General features: G+C 42.0%; 2 protein-coding genes across 3 annotated transcripts in view; one reads left to right on the top strand and one right to left on the bottom strand.

The window, feature by feature from the left end:
• col2a1b (collagen, type II, alpha 1b) overlaps positions 1-11,069 on the top strand; it is a 47,874-nt gene extending 36,805 nt beyond the window's left edge. For both annotated transcript variants that reach the window (XM_084348731.1, XM_084348730.1), the window contains 15 exons: positions 249-302; positions 438-491; positions 981-1,142; positions 2,607-2,714; positions 4,263-4,370; positions 4,956-5,009; positions 5,524-5,631; positions 6,273-6,326; positions 6,552-6,659; positions 7,061-7,114; positions 7,249-7,356; positions 8,684-8,972; positions 9,242-9,429; positions 10,346-10,588; positions 10,802-11,069. In XM_084348731.1, coding sequence (XP_084204857.1) covers positions 249-302; positions 438-491; positions 981-1,142; positions 2,607-2,714; positions 4,263-4,370; positions 4,956-5,009; positions 5,524-5,631; positions 6,273-6,326; positions 6,552-6,659; positions 7,061-7,114; positions 7,249-7,356; positions 8,684-8,972; positions 9,242-9,429; positions 10,346-10,588; positions 10,802-10,948 — 1,839 coding nt within the window. In that variant the 3' untranslated portion in view covers positions 10,949-11,069. The remainder of the gene's footprint in view (positions 1-248; positions 303-437; positions 492-980; positions 1,143-2,606; positions 2,715-4,262; positions 4,371-4,955; positions 5,010-5,523; positions 5,632-6,272; positions 6,327-6,551; positions 6,660-7,060; positions 7,115-7,248; positions 7,357-8,683; positions 8,973-9,241; positions 9,430-10,345; positions 10,589-10,801) is intronic.
• A 3,137-nt stretch (positions 11,070-14,206) lies between these two features.
• Positions 14,207-19,852, bottom strand: LOC311254764 (leucine-rich repeat-containing protein 3-like). The gene is made up of 2 exons (XM_084348732.1): positions 19,608-19,852; positions 14,207-18,002 (listed from the first exon to the last, which is right to left on the bottom strand). Exon 2 carries the CDS (start codon positions 17,922-17,924, stop codon positions 17,067-17,069), a length of 858 nt encoding a protein of 285 aa, XP_084204858.1. The 5' UTR covers positions 17,925-18,002; positions 19,608-19,852; the 3' UTR covers positions 14,207-17,066.

Below are 19,852 nucleotides of genomic sequence, written 5' to 3'. Positions count from 1 at the left end.
CCCATGAACAAATCAGCAGAAAATTCCTCTAGTTTTTTCATCCCAACATTTGTGGCGGAGTTAATGTCAGGTCAGAATGAAAGCTGTCCTTGTCACAGATTGTGGCACATTCGGCAAAATAAAAACTAGCAGAGGCAGACAAACCAAACTTCAGAGCAGCTGAGTGTGTTTTTGATGAGTTTATATTGTCGCTTATACAACACAAAATAAATGTCAAACAGTAACATGCAGTATCTGTTCTGTTGCAGGGTCCTACAGGTGTTTCTGGACCTAAAGGTGCTCGTGGTGCTCAGGGACCTCCTGTAAGTGGCCTTTTTAAATCCCTTTCTATTCATTTATGGTTTTATTTTTTTATCTCACAGTAGCACATGTAGCAAACATCTTTTTGTTCCAGAGTTTTTTTAGAGGCTTTGTCTAACTTAATCTTTCTCTTTCAGGGAGCCACTGGTTTCCCTGGTGCTGCTGGTCGTGTTGGACCCCCTGGTCCAAATGTAAGTTCACAACTACAGCCTTCAATCACTTCGCTGATATGGTCTATTATATTTTAACATAAAACTTCAGAATTATTATAAAGTCACCCAATGTGAATGTGGAAATTAGAATGAAAATTGGCTTGATTTATGTTTTACAAGCAAGAAGCAGGTGCGGCACAACAGATACAGGAATGTTTTCTAAATGCCACCTGATTTACTGTCACCTATGAGTCCTTTTTAATTTGCACCTGTACGTTTTACTCAGCTTCACACCCACACAAGTCAGTGTCTCAAGTCAGAGTGCTAGTTTGTTTTGAGCATTTGTACAGACTTGCTAAAAGGAAGTGCAACACATTGTGAAAAACAACCCTGATCCTGTGAGACTGTTAATATGAGATAAGTGTTATTGAAAGTTATTTAAAGATGCACAGATGTCCCCTGGCTCATATGAATAACTGAGACTATTCCACTGTTTCATTTCATGTATGTTTTGTCATCCTCCTCTAGGGTAATCCTGGACCTGCTGGTCCCGCCGGCCCCCCTGGTAAAGATGGACCCAAGGGTGTGAGGGGAGATGGTGGACCCCCAGGAAGACAGGGTGATGCTGGGCTCCGCGGTCCTGCTGGTACTCCCGGAGAGAAGGGAGATCCTGGAGAGGATGGTCCCCCTGTAAGTTTATTTTGATCATATTCCTTCATAGAAAACTGGGTTTTTTTACATAATATCTCACTTATTGACATTGGGACACTTGAAAAACCACTTGATATCTCTTTAGCACCCACTCTCCAGACTGCCCATCTCCTTGAACACCGTCAAGGTGAACGCAGGTGTCCGTTATAGAGAGAAGAAAAAGATTAAATGTGTTTGTTTTCTACATTTCTGTTGACTTTTACACAGCTCTGTCAGCCCAAAGAGCCAATTTCACCAGTAATGGACAGCCGCCGAGCACACTCTCCATTAATACACAGAGCTGTCAGTGTCCATCACGGACTGTAATAACAGACCACGACATATGACAGCACAGGGCAGCACAAGCCCAGTGACAGGCTAATGACAGGACCCCGGGCTTTTACCTCTCCCTTGCACTCACAGTGCGACACAGAAACCACGACGCATGACGACAAGCCTGTCAGCATAATGACACATCACAGATGAATTGTACTCAAACATGAAGGTAGACGCGGTGTCGAGACCCATCCTACCTATGGATTGCATATATTAAATCTTAAACGATGTATCATCACATCAAAGTCACTGTCAGCTGAGTGGTGTGTCTGAAGTGTCACTTGGAGTCAGGCGTTTATTGTGAGTGTGAGCTCTCGCTGTTGCACCGCAGCATATGTGACTGTTGTGGATGAAGTAAACCAGAGAGGTGATGGAGAGATCGATGTTGGTCTGTGTAACTGCAATAAATCAAGTAAGGAAACGTAGAAATAAAAGAATACAAACGAAACTTGCGAAAGCGAAAACCATAAAGACGCGAAGGCGACAAAAGTCACTGCCAAGAAACAGTCTGGCACATAACCTCCCCTATAAAGCCATAGTTTATCTAATTGGACCAAAAAATCATTATTCTAGCGCACACCACAATACCACTGACCCTGTTACAGTATATTAACAATTACGTTAAGGACATCAAGGCGAGCTAGATGTTTCTCCATCAGCTTCGATCTGTGCTTGATTACCATCCGGTGTTTCTTTTAATAATCAGGTGCTGATTAGCAGAGAAGCTACTGCATTTACATTTCCCCAACACACTTTAAAAAGTCAACAACAATGGGCGTAGCAACCACTGAGCTCGCCCTGTGAATTAGCCACGGAGAGATGTATCGTCTGATATTAGCTAATTGCAGATGTGTAGTGAATATCGCATCTGTGTCAGCAACAAGACATTTCAGTGCAGAGATTATCTGGTAATAAGAAACAGTGTCACTGTGTCAGTTCAGAGCAACACTGAACACCAGAGAGCTCTGACAAGTAATTTTTTCAGCTCTAAAATCTTTCCACTCAGTACATCTTAGTAACAGTTCTTTCAAAATGTAAGGATCCTCTTCAAAGATACCAAATGACTTGGCTCCTGATACCCTGACCACACATTATTAATGTTTTCATCCTCTTCTTTTCCTCTCTTAGGGTCCTCTGGGTCCTTCAGGTCCTCAGGGTTTGGCTGGTCAGCGCGGTATCGTCGGTCTGCCTGGACAGCGTGGTGAGAGAGGCTTCCCTGGTCTGCCTGGACCTTCTGTAAGTAACATTGTTCACATTGTAGCTTTTGTGACTCAGTACAAGAGAAAGTAGAAAACCCACAGACAGGCTCTGGACTGTCGTTCTGCTGTGGACTAATTGGATCACATTGAAGTCACATCTCACAGGGCGTCTCTCCTGCTGAACTGACTCCATCTGATGCTCAGTACGACATGTGACAAGAAGGCTCGCCTGCTTACATCTCACACCATTTGATATGTGACATGAGCCATGTCCCCCACTTATAGCATCTCAGTGGGCATGTCCTGAGCATTAATTATTTATCAGGACGGATGAAACGGGAGCCAAGAAGGAAGCGGGAACTCACACAGTAATATTTCAAGCAGAGAAAATGCTTTTGATATCAGAAGTGACGCATGAACTGCAGATAGTTTATGTGAGCATCTGTAGTTGTCTTCAAGTTGGATCCCTTTAAGGCAGCAGCTGCTCAGAGTTTGAACCAGTGCTAGTACCAGTATTACTGCATTGACGCAGTGTTTCGTGCCATATTTCAATGTTTCAATCCTTAAATTTGATCATTTTCATCAAAAATCTAAAAAAAATAATTCAGTTTTCAAACAGTATGAAGATAAAATAGTTTGCGGTCATTTGCCAGGTAACTCATTGTCATCTGGTTTAATGGTGGGTGTGAAATTAGAATTTCAAGTGGACTATGTGATAGATAATTGACTCATATTCCCAGGGCTGTGATTGGTCTTTGCTTCCAGTTTTATAGCTGATAAAACACAGCGGCCAAAACCATTTTGTAAACAACTCTGAGGACAGTAATCGGCCGAGCATTTGCAAAATCATGCTCCATTTATTTATCTATTATCTATTTATCTATTTTTAAAGAAATTACATCTGACGAACATCCGACCGAGATTGAAATAGATTTGTGTTTTGGTGTCAGTGTGCAGCTGCGGCTCTTTTCATCAACGTTCTGGAAACTTTGCCAAAACTATTGACCAGATTCAGAACAGTTCCTAAATAAATCTGAGGAGATTAATGGGCCAATCAGTTGCAGGAGCATGCAGCATTGAATAGCTGCAGCAGCTAGTGATAGCTGTAGCTAAAGATGAATAGCTGTTAACAAGGTTTGGCCGTCTAGAGAGGCACGTCTGCTGATTGATCTGCTACCCACAGTAACTGACTGGTCTTATTCGATATCTGAGTGGTTGTTCCACTTTTGATTTTGCAGCAAAAACAATGTTTGTTTTGAGATAAATGTAATTGTTGTTCTTGTGGGAAAACCCTCTGAAGAGTCACCACTGATTGTACAGAATGCACCATATGAGAATGGTTTTAAAAAAGTCTGCATTTCCATATAAGAGCTCTGCACACAGTATCTGATTTTAACTGTGCCTTCGCTGGACCGGATACATCAGCCAATTTCTCAGGTGAACGGTGATTCACTGGGAGGCTAAACTGAACATATAATTACAGAAGAGTGAATGAATGTACTAGTGGGTGAATTACATGATGAGATGTAATGCATTATGCCGTATCATTTATGGGGTAGTAATGAGTCATCTCCTCTCCTCTCAGGGTGAGCCCGGAAAACAAGGAGCTCCTGGTGGCAGTGGAGACCGTGGACCCCCTGGACCTGTCGGACCCCCTGGACTCACTGGACCTTCAGGAGAGCCTGGCAGAGAGGTCAGAGAGTGGCAACGCACAGCATGTGTGTGTGTGTGTGTGTGTGTGTGTTAGGAGTCACATCTGCCACACCGCATGTAGCCCATTACTGAGACGACAGAATCTTAGTCTGGAGGCCAAGTTGATTAAAATGCTCATGATTTAGCGCTGGTCCTCTACTAATCTGAAGATCGATGGTTCGATAGTTGCATGTCGAAGTGTCCTTGGGCAAGATTCTGGACCCCAAATCTCTCCCAATGGCTGTTCGATCAGTGTGTGAGGACAGAGATATTGTAGCGCTCCTGATGATCAGGCCTGATGGCAGCCTCAGCTATCAGTGCATGAATGTGTGTGTGTGAAGAGGTGAATGTGGCGCGTGTTGTAAAGCACTTCAATTTATTACTAGACAAGGGAAGCGCTATTTAAATTTAAAAGTCCATTAACCAGCTATTTTTCATCATGTCTACATGCATTGTGTTTGCACCATATTATTAATACAATTTGTTGGAGCAGGGTTCATTATGCAGCTGATCAGTATTCAATAGGACATCTGGCCTGTTGGAGGTCGAAGCTATTAACATTTCATGTTCGTCTGTTATCTGACAGGGAAACCCTGGATCTGATGGACCTCCTGGTAGAGATGGTGCCACTGGAATCAAGGTGAGAAAAACACAATCACACTGCATAAGATTTTCAGATCTCCCTTTCAAATATGCTATTGTTCAGGGAAGAGATTATACTGTTATTCTTCTTGTTATGTTAAGATTTGAATTGCATTAGTGACAGGAATACATTGAATGTTCCCCTTCCCTGATTGGTTAACAACACTCTCTAATTCATGTCATGTAAACCAGCTGTATGTAGGGTTTCCAATCAGTGTATCACTCCTAATTTACCAAAACAGGATGAATATTAGTTATTAGGACTACAACCCTGAATCGAGTTTTTCTGAAACTGCCTGTGAAATCTGAAAAAAAACTGATGCATCAGTATTTGACAACCTGGGAATGAGACTCAACAATCAACGTTCTCACAATATGCACCTTTAAAAGTGAGCAATTTGCAATTTGGAAGTTGGTTGCTTGTTGAGTCAGAGCAGGCTAAAGGTAAACACTATTGCATACGGTGACACTTTTCTGACATGACTGACTTCCTGCTGTTCTCTGTGCCGCAGGGTGATCGAGGTAACACCGGTCCTGTTGGTGCTCCTGGTGCTCCAGGCGCTCCCGGCGCTTCCGGCCCTGTTGGTCCCACCGGGAAACAGGGAGACAGAGGAGAGTCTGTGAGTAGTGACGCCAACATAAGTGAAACAGCACTGTTGCCTCTATCTATTACAACGTGTTTGTTGAGGTGAAGATGGTGTCTCACTGATCAATAAAAAGCAGGGGTCACCTATGCTAGTTTCCAGCAGTGGAAAAATCCACCTTATGTAATAATATGGTCTGAAAGCACACAAGTACAGGGGAGTATGTCTCAAGTGTTTTATCCTTGGCTAACTGAGCTGTGGTTGGAGTGGAAAATTGTCCCTCTATAGCCTATGTTCCTCATTTACAAGACATTTATTCAGTGTGTTTCAGCAGAGATTGTCCACTGTTTTAATATTTTTAGGTGCTTAAATTCAGCTTATGGGACAATTATTTTATTCAGATGAAAATTTTGACCTTAACGGCTCCCAGAATGCTTTCTGTTCTGAAGTTACAATAGCACTGATGTACTGATAGATGTAGAGGATTTAAACAGTGTAAAAAGACACAGTATATATATGCACACAGCATGTTAACAGCCACTTTAAAGAAAGAAAATAATGGTAGCAATAAAGAGACATTTTCTTAATCATTTAAACATTAACAGATAAGATGTGTGCTGCAGTAAGTAACGTTTCCGTTGTAACCTCACCACCTTCTTTTGTTTTTCCTTTCACAGGGTGCACAAGGACCTTCTGGACCTCCAGGACCTGCTGGAGCCAGAGGAATGCCTGTATGTATCTTAAACATGAATTCGCACACATGTACATGTTCACTTCTGAATTGTTTAAAGCGTTCACAAACCAACGTGAAAACAGAGGAGGTGTATCAACCTTTTCTAAGACAAAATTGCTCAAATCATTCTTAGATTTTGTAAAAGTTCCGTATTCATAAAAGAAAGACAAATATTAGATTACCGAACGTTTTCCTAATTCGGTTGTTGTCCACTTGTTCTCAGGGACCTCAAGGACCCCGTGGTGACAAGGGTGAGGCTGGAGAATCTGGTGAGAGAGGACAGAAGGGACACAGAGGATTCACTGGTCTGCAGGGTCTGCCTGGACCTCCGGTAAGCATCCGGACTGAATGTGAATCCATGTGCATTCAGACCTTTGTGTTGCACTGGTCATATTCATCAAGTGTCATCATCCCTCTGATATTCACTATTTACAATCTGTATTGTATGTCAGAGCCGCGTACAGATCCAGTTTGCATTCATTTCATTAATTCATAAGAAATTATTGTTAAACACGGCTGAGCAGTGCAGAAAGAAATTATATTATGATAATAACTCCGGGCCATATTGTCCCCATTGGTTTTTTACATCGTGCCTTTTATTGTGGACACTGTGACTGTGAAACAGCTATTAAATTATAATCTATGTGGTATAAAAAAGGTTTTACAAAGTCTCAAATTTAACATGAACCCTGCAGAAACCCTGAGGAATCACTGTAATCATTGTCTGTTTAGGGTCAAGCTGGAGACCAGGGTGCTACTGGACCTGCTGGACCTTCTGGACAAAGGGTGAGTGCCAGTGTTTCTAAAATACGGGGGAAAAAAAACATTTCACGTTCAATTCAAAGACTAATGAAATAAGTTTCTTGCAGAGTGTCTTTGGTGCTTAACATCAAGAGTTTTTCCTCCATCTGTGTATGTAGGGACCACCTGGACCCGTTGGCCCTGCTGGAAAGGATGGAAACAACGGTATGCCAGGACCCATTGGACCCCCCGGACCTCGTGGTCGCAGTGGAGAGACCGGTCCCTCTGTGAGTACACCTGAGAACTTCCTCTGCCTGTGACAATGATCATGACAAGCTGAAAATACCTTTTAGCCGACAGATGTGACTCATATAATGTTTTTTGTGTAGCAGTTTATTATAAAACTACGTGCATGTGATCAATTATGTAATCAGGAATTCAAAACGCCCCCAGAATTGAAATAGCAACAACCTGATTGTAAAATTGACACCACATGATAAATATCATGAGCACCAGGTGCAAGTCATGCTGTCACTGGGTTAAACTGAACACAGTGGTGTCGCCGAGCTCGTACACATCCCATATGATGTGACCTGCTAATATACACATTACTAAGTCATCTTTATATTCAGTGTAACCCTTATCCTTCCTTCCTTTTCTGTTTGAATAGCACTGTCACTGTACATTATGTGCGAAATATCTCAAGTTAAATCATTTAATATGAATTGAGGGAGGTCTTTAATGTTTCTTTTTTTTAAGTAATCAAAGATCAAATGGCCACAGTAAGACATTAGGAAAAATATTGAAAAATATTAGATTGTCCCCTTGACTTCTCAACACAACTGTTCCTCAAATACACAGAAGTCTGTTTCACTGATAAATCAAAAGATGGACTCGCTTGAAACAAATTGCTCAGTTTAAACATCTGAGTAACATAAGGTTAAAATTTTGCTACCACTCGAAGATTTAAGAGTCGAGTAAAATTATGTTTCACATATTGAAATACTGTACGACAGCTATTTTTAGACATATTATAAATAGTTCAGTCATTTAAGACATTCATTATTTTGTCCTTATGTCACATTGGCACCACACTAGCCAATGCTTGCAAGACATTGAAAACAATAGAGAAAAACTTATCACAACAATTTCTTTGTATTATGCATATATATACAAGCTATCATGTCCTTTGATACTAAAGGGAAAAGATCACTAAGACTTACCCATAAATAAAAAGATCAAAATATATATATAGCAAATACAGCTTTTAATTTATATTTAACTGGATTTCAAAAACAGAAGGGAAGGGAAAAACTTCATTAAAGGTCAAAATAAAAAACACTAAATAAGATGCAGCAGGGACTCCAGTTGGCTCCTCTTGAGCTTGTTTGGAACGTGTGCATTGTTGAAACTAAGATTGAAGTCTCAGACAAGACAACTGAAATGAGACGAGAGAACAGACTGCAGAACAGATGGCAGTATTTCCTGCACCCGTTGTGGGAGACGAGGAGGGAGAGGAAAGAATAATCCATCGTTTGTGAGAATAGACAAGTTAAAAATGTCTAAATGACTTGTAGTGCCAAATATAACCCATCTTTCTTCTTTTCCTCTCAGGGTCCCGCTGGAAACCCCGGACCCCCCGGTCCTCCTGGTCCCCCTGGTCCTGGCATTGACATGTCTGCCTTCGCCGGTCTGGGTCAGACTGAAAAGGGCCCTGATCCTCTCAGGTACATGAGGGCCGACCAGGCTTCCGGAAACCTCCGCCAGCACGATGCTGAGGTCGACGCCACACTCAAGTCTCTCAACAACCAGATCGAGAACATCCGCAGCCCCGAGGGATCCAGGAAGAATCCGGCTCGCACCTGCAGAGACCTGAAGCTCTGCCATCCCGACTGGAAGAGCGGTGAGTGACACTGAGAGGAATTGGCCAGATTGGGATGAGACAATGAAGCAGACAGGTTTAAATTAGGGGACATTTTGGCAGCTCAATATTTAGGTTAAATATAGTTTGTGTAGTCTACGAGTGTTCAGATGTGACTGATTCATAGTCTATTTGGAGATGTCAGAATTACACCATATTCCATAACATATACAACAGATTTACAATAATTTTTAGAGGGAGTATATATAATCCTTGAAGCTGATGTGTTTTGTTTTGTTTTTTTCCTGCAGGAGAGTACTGGATTGATCCCAATCAGGGCTGCACCATCGATGCAATCAAAGTCTTCTGCAACATGGAGACAGGAGAGTCCTGCGTCATGCCCAAGCCTAACAGCATCCCTCGCAAGAACTGGTGGTCCAGCAAGAGCAAGGACCGCAAACACGTCTGGTTCGCAGAGACTATGAATGGAGGATTCCACGTAAGTAGCGCCATCAGCTGAGCTGAATCATACCCTCCTCTGCTATGAGTGCTGTAGATATAATCACAAACTGACGCGTGACAGTAGCATTATATTATTAATCTGGGGTGCAGTCTTCTTTCATAAAAAGAAGTAGTGACCTTTCAAGTACCCTCGTGTAAACTGAAGATACAAAGTAAAACCAAATCTCTCCTTTAGTGGAATTAACGTATGATTATGTGTATCATTGTCATGACGGCCCATACAAAGCTTTCAAAATGCACAAATTCACTGGGCAAAATTAGAAAACTACTTAGTCAGCTTTTCATGTTGTGTGCGCATAATTAAAGCATCATGTTATCTGCTGTCATATCTGCAGACATGTTTGTTTCTGGCCAACGCCAGTGTGTCATTTTAAAGCTGTTATTAGCCAATACCAGTGATGTGCCTGACATAAATGCGCATCCATAATTATAGGATCTGCAGTAACATAAAATCTCAATTTTTAGTGGCAGTTTAAAAAAAGACACAGTGGCAGGCAGTACGCTGCTAATCCTGCCCTCCTGAGATTGCCTTTTTTTATATACAAACGAAAACTTGTACCATCAGAATAAAACTACAATCACATGCAAAGTCTATATATAGGGTCTTTCAAAATAGCTCAGTTGGTGGATTGTTCGCCTGATGTACAGAGGCTGTGTCTTCACCACTACGGCCCAAGTTTCAAATCTAATCTGTGGCCCTTTCCTGCCTCTCTCTCTCTAAGCTGTCATATCTAATAAACCCGTGAAAAGGCTCCAAAAAATGTGTAATTTCTCCAAAAATAATAAGCCTCACCCACCAGTTCAAATAATTAAAAAAAACATACAACAGCCATGATAACAGAGAAGTAAACCATCACTCTCACTTCCTCTCTCTCACCTGCTGCCCAATGCAGTTCAGCTATGGTGACGACATCCTGGCACCCAACACCGCTGCCATTCAGATGACCTTCCTGAGGCTGCTGTCCACCGAGGCTTCTCAGAACCTCACCTACCACTGTAAGAACAGCGTGGCCTACATGGACGCCTCAACGGGCAACCTGAAGAAGGCCGTGCTGCTGCAGGGCTCCAACGACGTGGAGATCAGAGCCGAGGGCAACAGCCGCTTCACTTACAGCGTGATGGAGGACGGCTGCACGGTAAGACAGGACAGATTCATCATAATACACATGCATGTACTGAATCAGGTGTAAATGATATTAAAAATTTGTACATGATTCATTTTCCCTTTATGATGGACGTCGCTAAAGTCTGTCTCACTCTCTGGTCACCAAGCCAGTCTCATTCTCTGCAGTGTCAGAGAACGTCGTAGGTCATTTAACAGCCGTTGTGATTTCCTTCCCTCTGCACAGAAACACACGGGACAGTGGGGCAAGACAGTGATCGAATACAGATCGCAGAAGACCTCTCGTCTGCCCATCGTGGACATTGCCCCCATGGATATTGGTGGAGCAGATCAGGAGTTCGGAGTGGAAGTTGGCGCAGTCTGCTTCTTGTAAAGAACGAGGGATAGAAAAATAAAAGAAGAAGAAGAAGTGGAAATTTGAAAAAAAAGAAAAAATAAGATGAAAGAGGAGCACACTTCAGATGATGGAGGAGAGAAAGAGTGAAAAAGAAAAATCAAGACACTTTTTTTAAAATGGGACTTTTTTTCTAAGTAAAAAGTGCTTTTTTCCAAGTCGAACTCCGTAGGATATCTGCACTGATTGGCACCAGCAACTGTCGTCTGTGATTTCATCCAGCATTGCCTCCAGTCAATTCCCCCCCCTTTCTATGGACATATTCCCCCAAAAAAGCCCCCCACTTCTTCATCGTGGGTGAACAGCAACCCACCCCCACCTACCCCCACCCCATGAACAAGAAGGAGGAAGCATGAGGAGAGTACGGGAACATACCAGGGAACAAGAGAGAGAGAAAAATGTGTCGGTGTTATTTATTTATTGTTTAGGTTTGGGTCCCAGGTGTGGTAGGACTGAGTTTGTTGCTAAGTAATAAAAAGCCCACTTACACATATTTAAAAAAAAAAAAAACATTACCCACCAACTTCCTCTCTTACATCCTCCTCTTTTCAAATCCCCCCCATCACTCCTGTACCATATCCACTAAAGCATACATATCTCTTTGAAACCAAAAAATCTAGTGACGTAGAAAGTTCAGGTGTTCCTATTTCTACCACCACAGTGTGTATCGAAAAGTTACTGTGTATTATAATAAAAGTCAATGGTGCTATTGTTGTAAAACAGTCTGTATTTTTTAAAACAACCAGATACTCATATGTAGTGACGTGTATATATGTATATATATGTATATGTGTGTATACATATATATACAGTTTGTCGGAGAGAGCATTTCACCCTGGGACTTTGGATTTCAGGGTGGTAAATGTCCCTGCCTCACCCCCACCCTCCTGCTTCAACCCCCTTATGTAAACTATCGTACCCATGATAAAACCAATTTGGATTTAATACAAAATTTAATTTACTTTTTTATTTTGTTTTGATATTTTAAAGCTACCTCACACTAAAATAAACCTTCACAAATCAAACTAAGGCCTTTCCCCCCTGTCTCTCTGCATACAGAACCCCATGTTTTAGATGAATATATGACCAATATCTTTGGTGCTGAAAGCCCAGTCTGCTGCCACCTGCCCATTTGCTGTGACCTTTGACCCCCCTCCCATCCCTCTCTACTTCCTCTCATCAGTGCCCTCACACAGGGCGTGCCCTCTGCCTCGGCGCACACCCTCACTACACACACACACGGTTGAAGAGAGAGATTCGGGGTGTGTTTGACTTTGTTGCTCCAGTCCTACAGCCAGCGCAGAGGGCTCATTTGTGTGAGGTTGTGTATATTTTTTATTATTAATAATAGTATTATTATTAATAATAATAGCATTATTATATTATTATGATCATGACTTGTTTTTGTTACGTTTTAATTAATGTAAATTGGAAATAAAAGACAAAACCAAGTAACAGGCTGAAGTTGCTTTTTATTTATACCCTGTTTTGTTCTCCCCCATGTTGAAATATCAGGGGCAATGGTTTTGACTCATTCCCCCCCCCCAAAGAAAATTCCTTTTTAAAAAAAAGTCACATCTAATCATTTCACTGTGCCGTGTGTTTTTGTGGTGCTATATTTCCAGGGGGAGAAACACCAGATTTCAAGAAAAGGCAGTGGAGAGATGGATGAAATGTGGGGTCATTTTCATTTTTGTTTGGTGAATTGTGAAAAACAAACAAAGGAAAAGTTGAAGGAGGAGGTGGTGAAAGTTCCTTTCATGTACTTTTTTAAAACATATGTAAAATAGTTGTTTTCAATCATTTCCTTTAAACGCATGGTCGAGCAGAAATAGGAAACGCTGCCACGCATGATCAGCTCATTCTGTGAATCGTTGTCTTCCTGTACTTCTTTTTACTTCATCTTCTTTTTCAACCTACTGTAGCAATAAAAGGTAGAAGCATTTCTCTGAACGAAGTAGAGCAACGTTTCTTTAATGTTTTATACATTTTTTGTTTTGTTTTTTTCTTAAAATCACTTTTTTGGTAGATCATTTATTATTTGATGTAATGGTTTCCAATCTATGGCTTTAACCTTGTTTGATTAATTATCGACATACAAACAGGAGAGAATACAAATCACTGGGACAGAAATACATCAACAATAAAAAATACCTACAGAAAAAACAACACACAGACGGCATGCTTGGTTCTTGAGTTCTGGATTATCCGCATCATAGACCATATTCACACAGCAGCCATTTTCCTTTGCAGTCATACTCAGGGCGCGAAAACGCAAATGTCGTACTTTCAAGTTCAAGGTTTCAAGATTTATATACGTGAAGGAATCTGACAAACTGTTATCATTTCATTGCTTTCTGATTAGCAACTGTAGAGACAACAGAAAAATGTTTGAAATACAGACGTATTTCAAACATTTGATAACCAGTTAGCTTTCATTAGAAAACAGCTAACGTTAGCATTTAACCACTTTCTGGCTAACATTACTATCTAGTGTTACACCTATCTTGGACACATTTATATAAGCCTCAATGTAAAAAAAAACAAAAAAAAACACACTGGATGTGATCAAACTGTAACGTTAGCTGAGAAGTTATTTAATGCTAACGTTAGCTAATGGGTTGCCAATAGAGTCCCAGAAATCAGTTAGCATTTATGCACTTCCAGTTCCCTCTTCTCAAAGTCAGAGGGGTTTTTTTCATGGGTTTTCTGTTAAATGCCTGAAATAATGTCTGTGGTTACTTCAGGCTTAATATATTTACACGCCTTGTTCTACGACATAAAATACATCCATAAATGTCCCACAACTGGATTATAAAGCGATTACGTGTCTTAAAAAAGGCGGTTGCTAACAAGCGGCAAAATGAGACTGAAGAAGTTGCCACGGACATTAAACGTCATCACAGAGACTCATCTACTCAGTAGTCCGTCTTTACAGGCCAACTTTAGTTACAAACAATTTTAACTTTAATCTAACAACTTGCAGATGATCAATTCTTTGAAAATGTGTATAGTAATTGTGCAGTAAGACACTCAGTGGCGTTGACTTTTAAGTCATATGAGTGCAGTGTAGTCTGTTTATAGCCTGACATTGGCTTTTTACTTCTAGCTTCCCAACCTGAGTGTGTAGTCCGAGGAAAATGGCCACCATGAGAATATGGTCTACTGTACCTTAACAAGCTAAAAGGGGGTTAAAGATCAATGGCATTACGTCATTTAGGAAACTGAACTCTGGCACAAGATTAGATAAATGATTTATAGACAGATAACATTCAGGACATACATGAATTTACACCAACAGTGCTTTACATGTTAATCAGTTTTCTCCTGAAACTCACAGAACAAATGTCCGACACCGTATTACAATCTTTTAGCCTGTGTTCTACCAACCGAGAACAGGTTTTAACATGAACCAGTCATCATAACAATATCAAGGTTTAGTTTAACTGCATCTAGCTCTAATTCACAGCATCTCTTCCTCCTGAACAACATGAACTTAGACCTGCTTTCCTCTGTAAATTACAAACCACACACACCACATTTAGCACATTACAGTACACAGATAGTTGTCCTATTCTACGTTGTGCCTTGGCTCTTGAAAAATTTCCAACCCAATTGTTAGATAAAACTGGGGCACAGTCGTGTTTTATTACACCTAAGAACAATTAAAGGGTTGTAACTGTACACTTAAACCCATCACAGAGTAAAGACACATGAGTACGATTAAGAGTGTACAGACATGCTAACGTCTCTGTGAGGCTGGAGTATTTAGGCACGCCGGTGCTTTGAGCTAAATGCTAACGTAAGCATGCTAACTTACATTGTGAGGCAGCTAGGTTTGCGAGATTTGTGACCTCACAAATCCATCTTGCCAAGATTTAAGCTCTGAGCTCGTGGCCGAACCGCGGTGGTTCAACCTAGTCACCAAGAGGTGACTTGATAACAACAATGGCGGCCCCTCACAGGTTAGCACAGATGCTGATGTAGCATCTGTTATATCAGAACTGGAATGAAGAACAACACTGAAGGCTTTTGTTGATGGAAAAGATGTCTCTCGACTGGCTTCGGCAAGGGTTTGGTATACCAACGTGCTCTGCTGGTAGCGCTCTCCTAGTACATCATATGGCTTGATCTGATTGGTTGAAGTCAGCCTGCAATCGACGGTGATAGACGGATGGTTCATCCGATCACCTGCCAAGTATTTTTTGAAAGTGCCTCCCCCTTTTCCAAACAGTTTCGAGGGGCCACCTCCAAAACAACCATCTGGCGTGTCAGGTTACATGCTAACATGCTCACAATGACAATGCTAACATGCTGATGTTTAGCAGGTGTGCAGGTGTTACATGACTGTTAACCATCTTAGTTTAGCCTGTTAGCATGCTAACATTTGCCATTTAGCACTAAACACAAAGTACAGCTAAATCTGACGGGATTATCGTAAATTTCAGATGCATTAAATTAGAAAACATTTGGCCTACAGGATCACCAAAGTCATTAAAATACATCCAGAGGGGAACATTATTGTCTGTGCCGCATTTTTAAAATATCCATCTAATAGATGTTGACCGACACATCGAAAGACTGTCATGGCCATCCCAGAACATCCTCTTAAACTAGTGTTTCCCAACCTATTTGGCTTCTGACCCCTAAAAACGAAGCCTTTCTTTTCAATAATATTTAAAAGGCTAGAAGCGCCTGAAGCTATCATTTGCAAGAACAAAAACATTAAAGACCTGGAAAGAAGTTTTTAATAATCTCATGACCCCTCAGATTGAATTTGTGAGCTCTTCATAGGGTCCCGACCCCAAGGTTGGCAACCACTGAACCTAAACACACATTAAATGTTGCTGACGATCAAACAGTTTCTATTTGTAACAGTGAAGTATGACAAACACTCATACATTAAACACACCATACACCCTCCCCTGCTACAGTAAATACCATGACAATGAACTCAAGCAAACTGAAAAAATGTGTAATCCAGTCAGGAGCGGCATTTATCTTAACATTACAGGCGTTCAATGTACTAACTGAGAAAATGATTCCATTTATTATCAAAGTGCTTTGCTTATTTTTACAGTTGCTTGAAAAAAGAAATCAATTTTGCAACAGCGTATGTGGAAAATGGGAGCAAGTACGATTTGTACACAGCAATCAGTGCGGAGACTGAAAAGCAGGACTCGAGAGATTAATTAAAGCTTAACTAAACCGCTTCCCTCAGGATAAATGGTTTTACGTATCTAATTTATAACAACACTCCACTTCTAAATCAGGAATCTACAATTTCTCAGTGGCAATCATGAACACTTGGCTGTCCAGATATTTTAGAGCTGATTGCTGCAGCTTGGAGACAAAATACTTCACCTCCAGCTCTAATGGCTTCCTGAGAGTAAATTTAGATCAGCACTTCCCCGCTGGCACCGAAACAACTGGCTTAGTAACCGCGTATTGGTAGAGGCTTAAACAGCAACCGTGCAAAGTCAGATTTATCAAAGTAAAACTGGTTTAAAAAATGCACAAAAACTCCACATGCACACACAAACAAGGAATTAGATGAGGACAAACACTTGAGTTTCTCCTATTCGACCTTATAAACACACTCCAGCTGATTAGTGCCTTTCATGTCTTCATTAAGGGTCAGTTGGTCAAAGACTCCTAATTAGAGCTTAATGAGAGATAAAAGACCCCAGCATGAGGCGTGCTGGGAGACGGAAAGAAAAGGAAAGAGGGACTGCGGAGGGAGATAGAAGGTTATTAAGTTCAAACAATTTTCTCTCTATTCTTATTCCCTTCTTTCATCTTCTGCTGCACATTTTGTTTCCACTCATTTCTCTCAGTGCACACGGGAGAGCAAGTGAACGATCACACACTTCCTATCAAATTTAATAAAGGTAAAGAAATAAAGGGAAAAAATGGGGGGTCTCAGCCGTAACAAATGTAAAGAAATGTCCACAAAACACAGCTGTTCCTCTTTATCAGCATCCTCCACAGTCATTTTACGGTAACTCAACACAGAGTTTTTATAAAGTTTATCAGTCGCTCTCCACAAAAATGGGATTAGACTATTATTCCATTTAAATTACAGCTGAGCTGGAGTTCAGAAGCCAGTGCTCAGAGTGTCTGTCTCTGTCGGGGTCTTGCGAGGGCTGGGCAAACTCTTCAGGTACTCCAAATGCCTCCGGGCCTCGGCTTGGTTCTGCCTCACATAGTACACCACATATACAATGACCATGAAGAACCAAACGAACATTGTCACCAGCATGGCCACATCAGTGGTTTTCCTCTGCAGGCTGCAAAAGTTCACCCCAGAATCCAACAGTTTGACGAGCGGTTGACCTGCGTGCTCGCCCTGCGACCCCGGGTCCTCCCACCTGCTCCCCTCGCCCAACCCCCGCACAGAGCTCTCACAGATGATCCCATTCACCGTCTCGGGCTCCAGGTTCAGAGTCTCCATCAGCTCCTGGAGGGCGCAGTCACAGTGCCAGGGGTTGTGGTAGAGGCGTGTCTTTGCACGAGTGGAGCCAAACTCCTCCCTGTTGGCCTGCCTCAGCTGGTTGTGTGAGAGGTCCAGCAGACGCACCTCAGGGCCCAGATGCCGCAAGGCCCCTGAGGCCAGTGAGTCGATACGGTTGTGGGACAGGTACAGGTCCCGCAGGTGGATGAGGTCGGTGAAAGCCCTTTCAGGGATGTTCCGGATATAGTTGCGTTCCAGGTGGAGGGAGACCGTTTCTGGTGGGATCCCCTCTGGGATCTCCCGCAGCCCAGCATCTGAGCACAGCACCGTGGCCGTGTCCCAGGCACAGTGGCAGCTGTCCGGGCACTGGGGGGACACTTGGCCCCACAGGGCCGAGAACAAAAGCGAGACGCACAGCCAGGAAGGAAGATCCACTCCTTCACCTCTCCGTCTTCCTCCACTGCTGCTGGTACGTCTCTCCTCACACCAGCCTGTACACATCGCCTCACCATAGCCCCCTGAGCCACACCAGGTCCCAATCAGACACCTCACACGGTCGCACGAGGAGAATCTGGCAGACTGGAGGAAAAAAAGGGTCAGTCTGGAAAAGATTACTCTCTCTGCACAAACCTGTCAAACACATGCAATCAGAATGAACGCGGACAGGAGATTATGATGTTTAGGAGGACGAGGAGAAAAAAGGTCAGTGCGCAGAGATCGACAATGAAATGAGCTTAAGCCGGTTTATCTGAAAAACACTGCGAATACAGACGCTGTGATGCAAAATACCAAAGCATGAAAGAGGACAATTTCTGTGCAAGTAATGATAGTTTAAACAATCTGATAAAGGTTGAACTAACTCTTGTATTTCTGCATTAAAAGGACATTAATCAGACATGACTATCCTGCTTTCTCTGCACATCTCCGACTGAAGACCAGAAGAAAAGCATCAGATTACACTCATCAATACATGTTCATCTCATTTATCCTTCTATTTATTTTCCCATGATGCCATAGCCCCTTAATCATAATCCATTGGTGGAGGGGTGCATTGTAGGGATCGATAGCCCAAGTATTGCCTGCTGCCTGCTCTGCTATTAACAGAGGGAACATCAATCCTGCCTGTGTCCCACAGCGTCAATAAGTGACAGAGCTGAGGGGGGAAAATAAACCAGCAGTCGTCTGGGTGTTAGCATCTGCTCACTACGCCTGCAGTTAGGTAGGTGGACGACCACTGGAGAATACATTACATGCCTTATGTGTGTTAAGTTATTTCCATCCGCCTGACCTCCCGTCTATGTGGGTCTGTGAATGGTGTCAGTTTGTTCGGACAATCCAATCAGACGTTGTCAGAACGTTTTTCTGAACAGCAGCAGAAATCCCCTCCCTGAACCTGATTACAACACCATCCTCTTAAATGTCAAGCACTTTCTGCTCTTCTCTCCCCCCCGTCTTTATAATAAAATCAAAGCTGTGGTGTGTTTTCTGTTTTCATGCAAACACTAAAGAGGCTTCAACCTCTGACTAACACTGGCCTAGATTTGGCTGATAAGCCTAAAGGTGACAGACGAGGCTGACTGACTGACAGACTGGCAGCACTGTGCTGTCCATCAAGTGGCACAGTGTGTCTCACCACTCATTATCCCTCCCTGGTATTAACATACTGAATGTAGATGCATGCAAATCCCCAATTAACAAAAAAAACAATCATCTGCTGCATAATTATGAATGGGAATTACAAAAGGTTGAAAGAGGAGGGACACAGAGAGGCTCAGTGTGCTTACAGCTGTCGCTTACAATAAGATATTTATAACATAACTTCATTTAGAGGCTCCGTCTGCTCTCTGGATCCGAGTTCAGCTCAAGAGCAAACTGTACCTTTATTTTTCTTTATCGGATTAACCTGCGCTGATAACATTTCCGGGGAAATTTCATTTACTTTAAATTAACATTGACGTGAAACAGGTCAGATGGTCGCGAAAGCCAGATGACGGGAAGCAAACGCGCGAGCGTTGGACGCAACTTTATAAAAGAAAAAGTCATAAAAATTAAGTTTAAAGTCGCTTTAATATTAAAAAGTTGATGAAAATAAAAAAAACACAAAAAAACCCCACGACAAATGAATCCCCGAGACGCGTTATAATAACAATTTAATTAAAGATTTTTATTTTGAAATAGACTTACCTGTAAAATGGTTTCCTGTCTAGTTTAAGATCCAAAAAGTGAAAGAAAGAAAATCCGTTTCCAGTTTTCCTCCAGATTTTTTTTTTTTCCCCGACAGCAGAGACTGGAAATCCTCTTCTCTTCCTTCTTCAGCGTGGATAAATTAAAAAAGGAAACTATGTGGACATCCTCAGTAGTGGATCCGCGGTGTGTCGCCTGCAGACGGCTTCATCACTGACTGCCGTTAACAGAGGGTAGTTATAGCA

The sequence above is a fragment of the Pagrus pagrus genome, assembly GCF_965226575.1.
Source record: "Pagrus pagrus genome assembly, chromosome: 3".
In the NCBI taxonomy this organism is placed as follows: domain Eukaryota; kingdom Metazoa; phylum Chordata; class Actinopteri; order Spariformes; family Sparidae; genus Pagrus; species Pagrus pagrus.
This window is presented reverse-complemented; position numbering and strand designations above follow the sequence as displayed.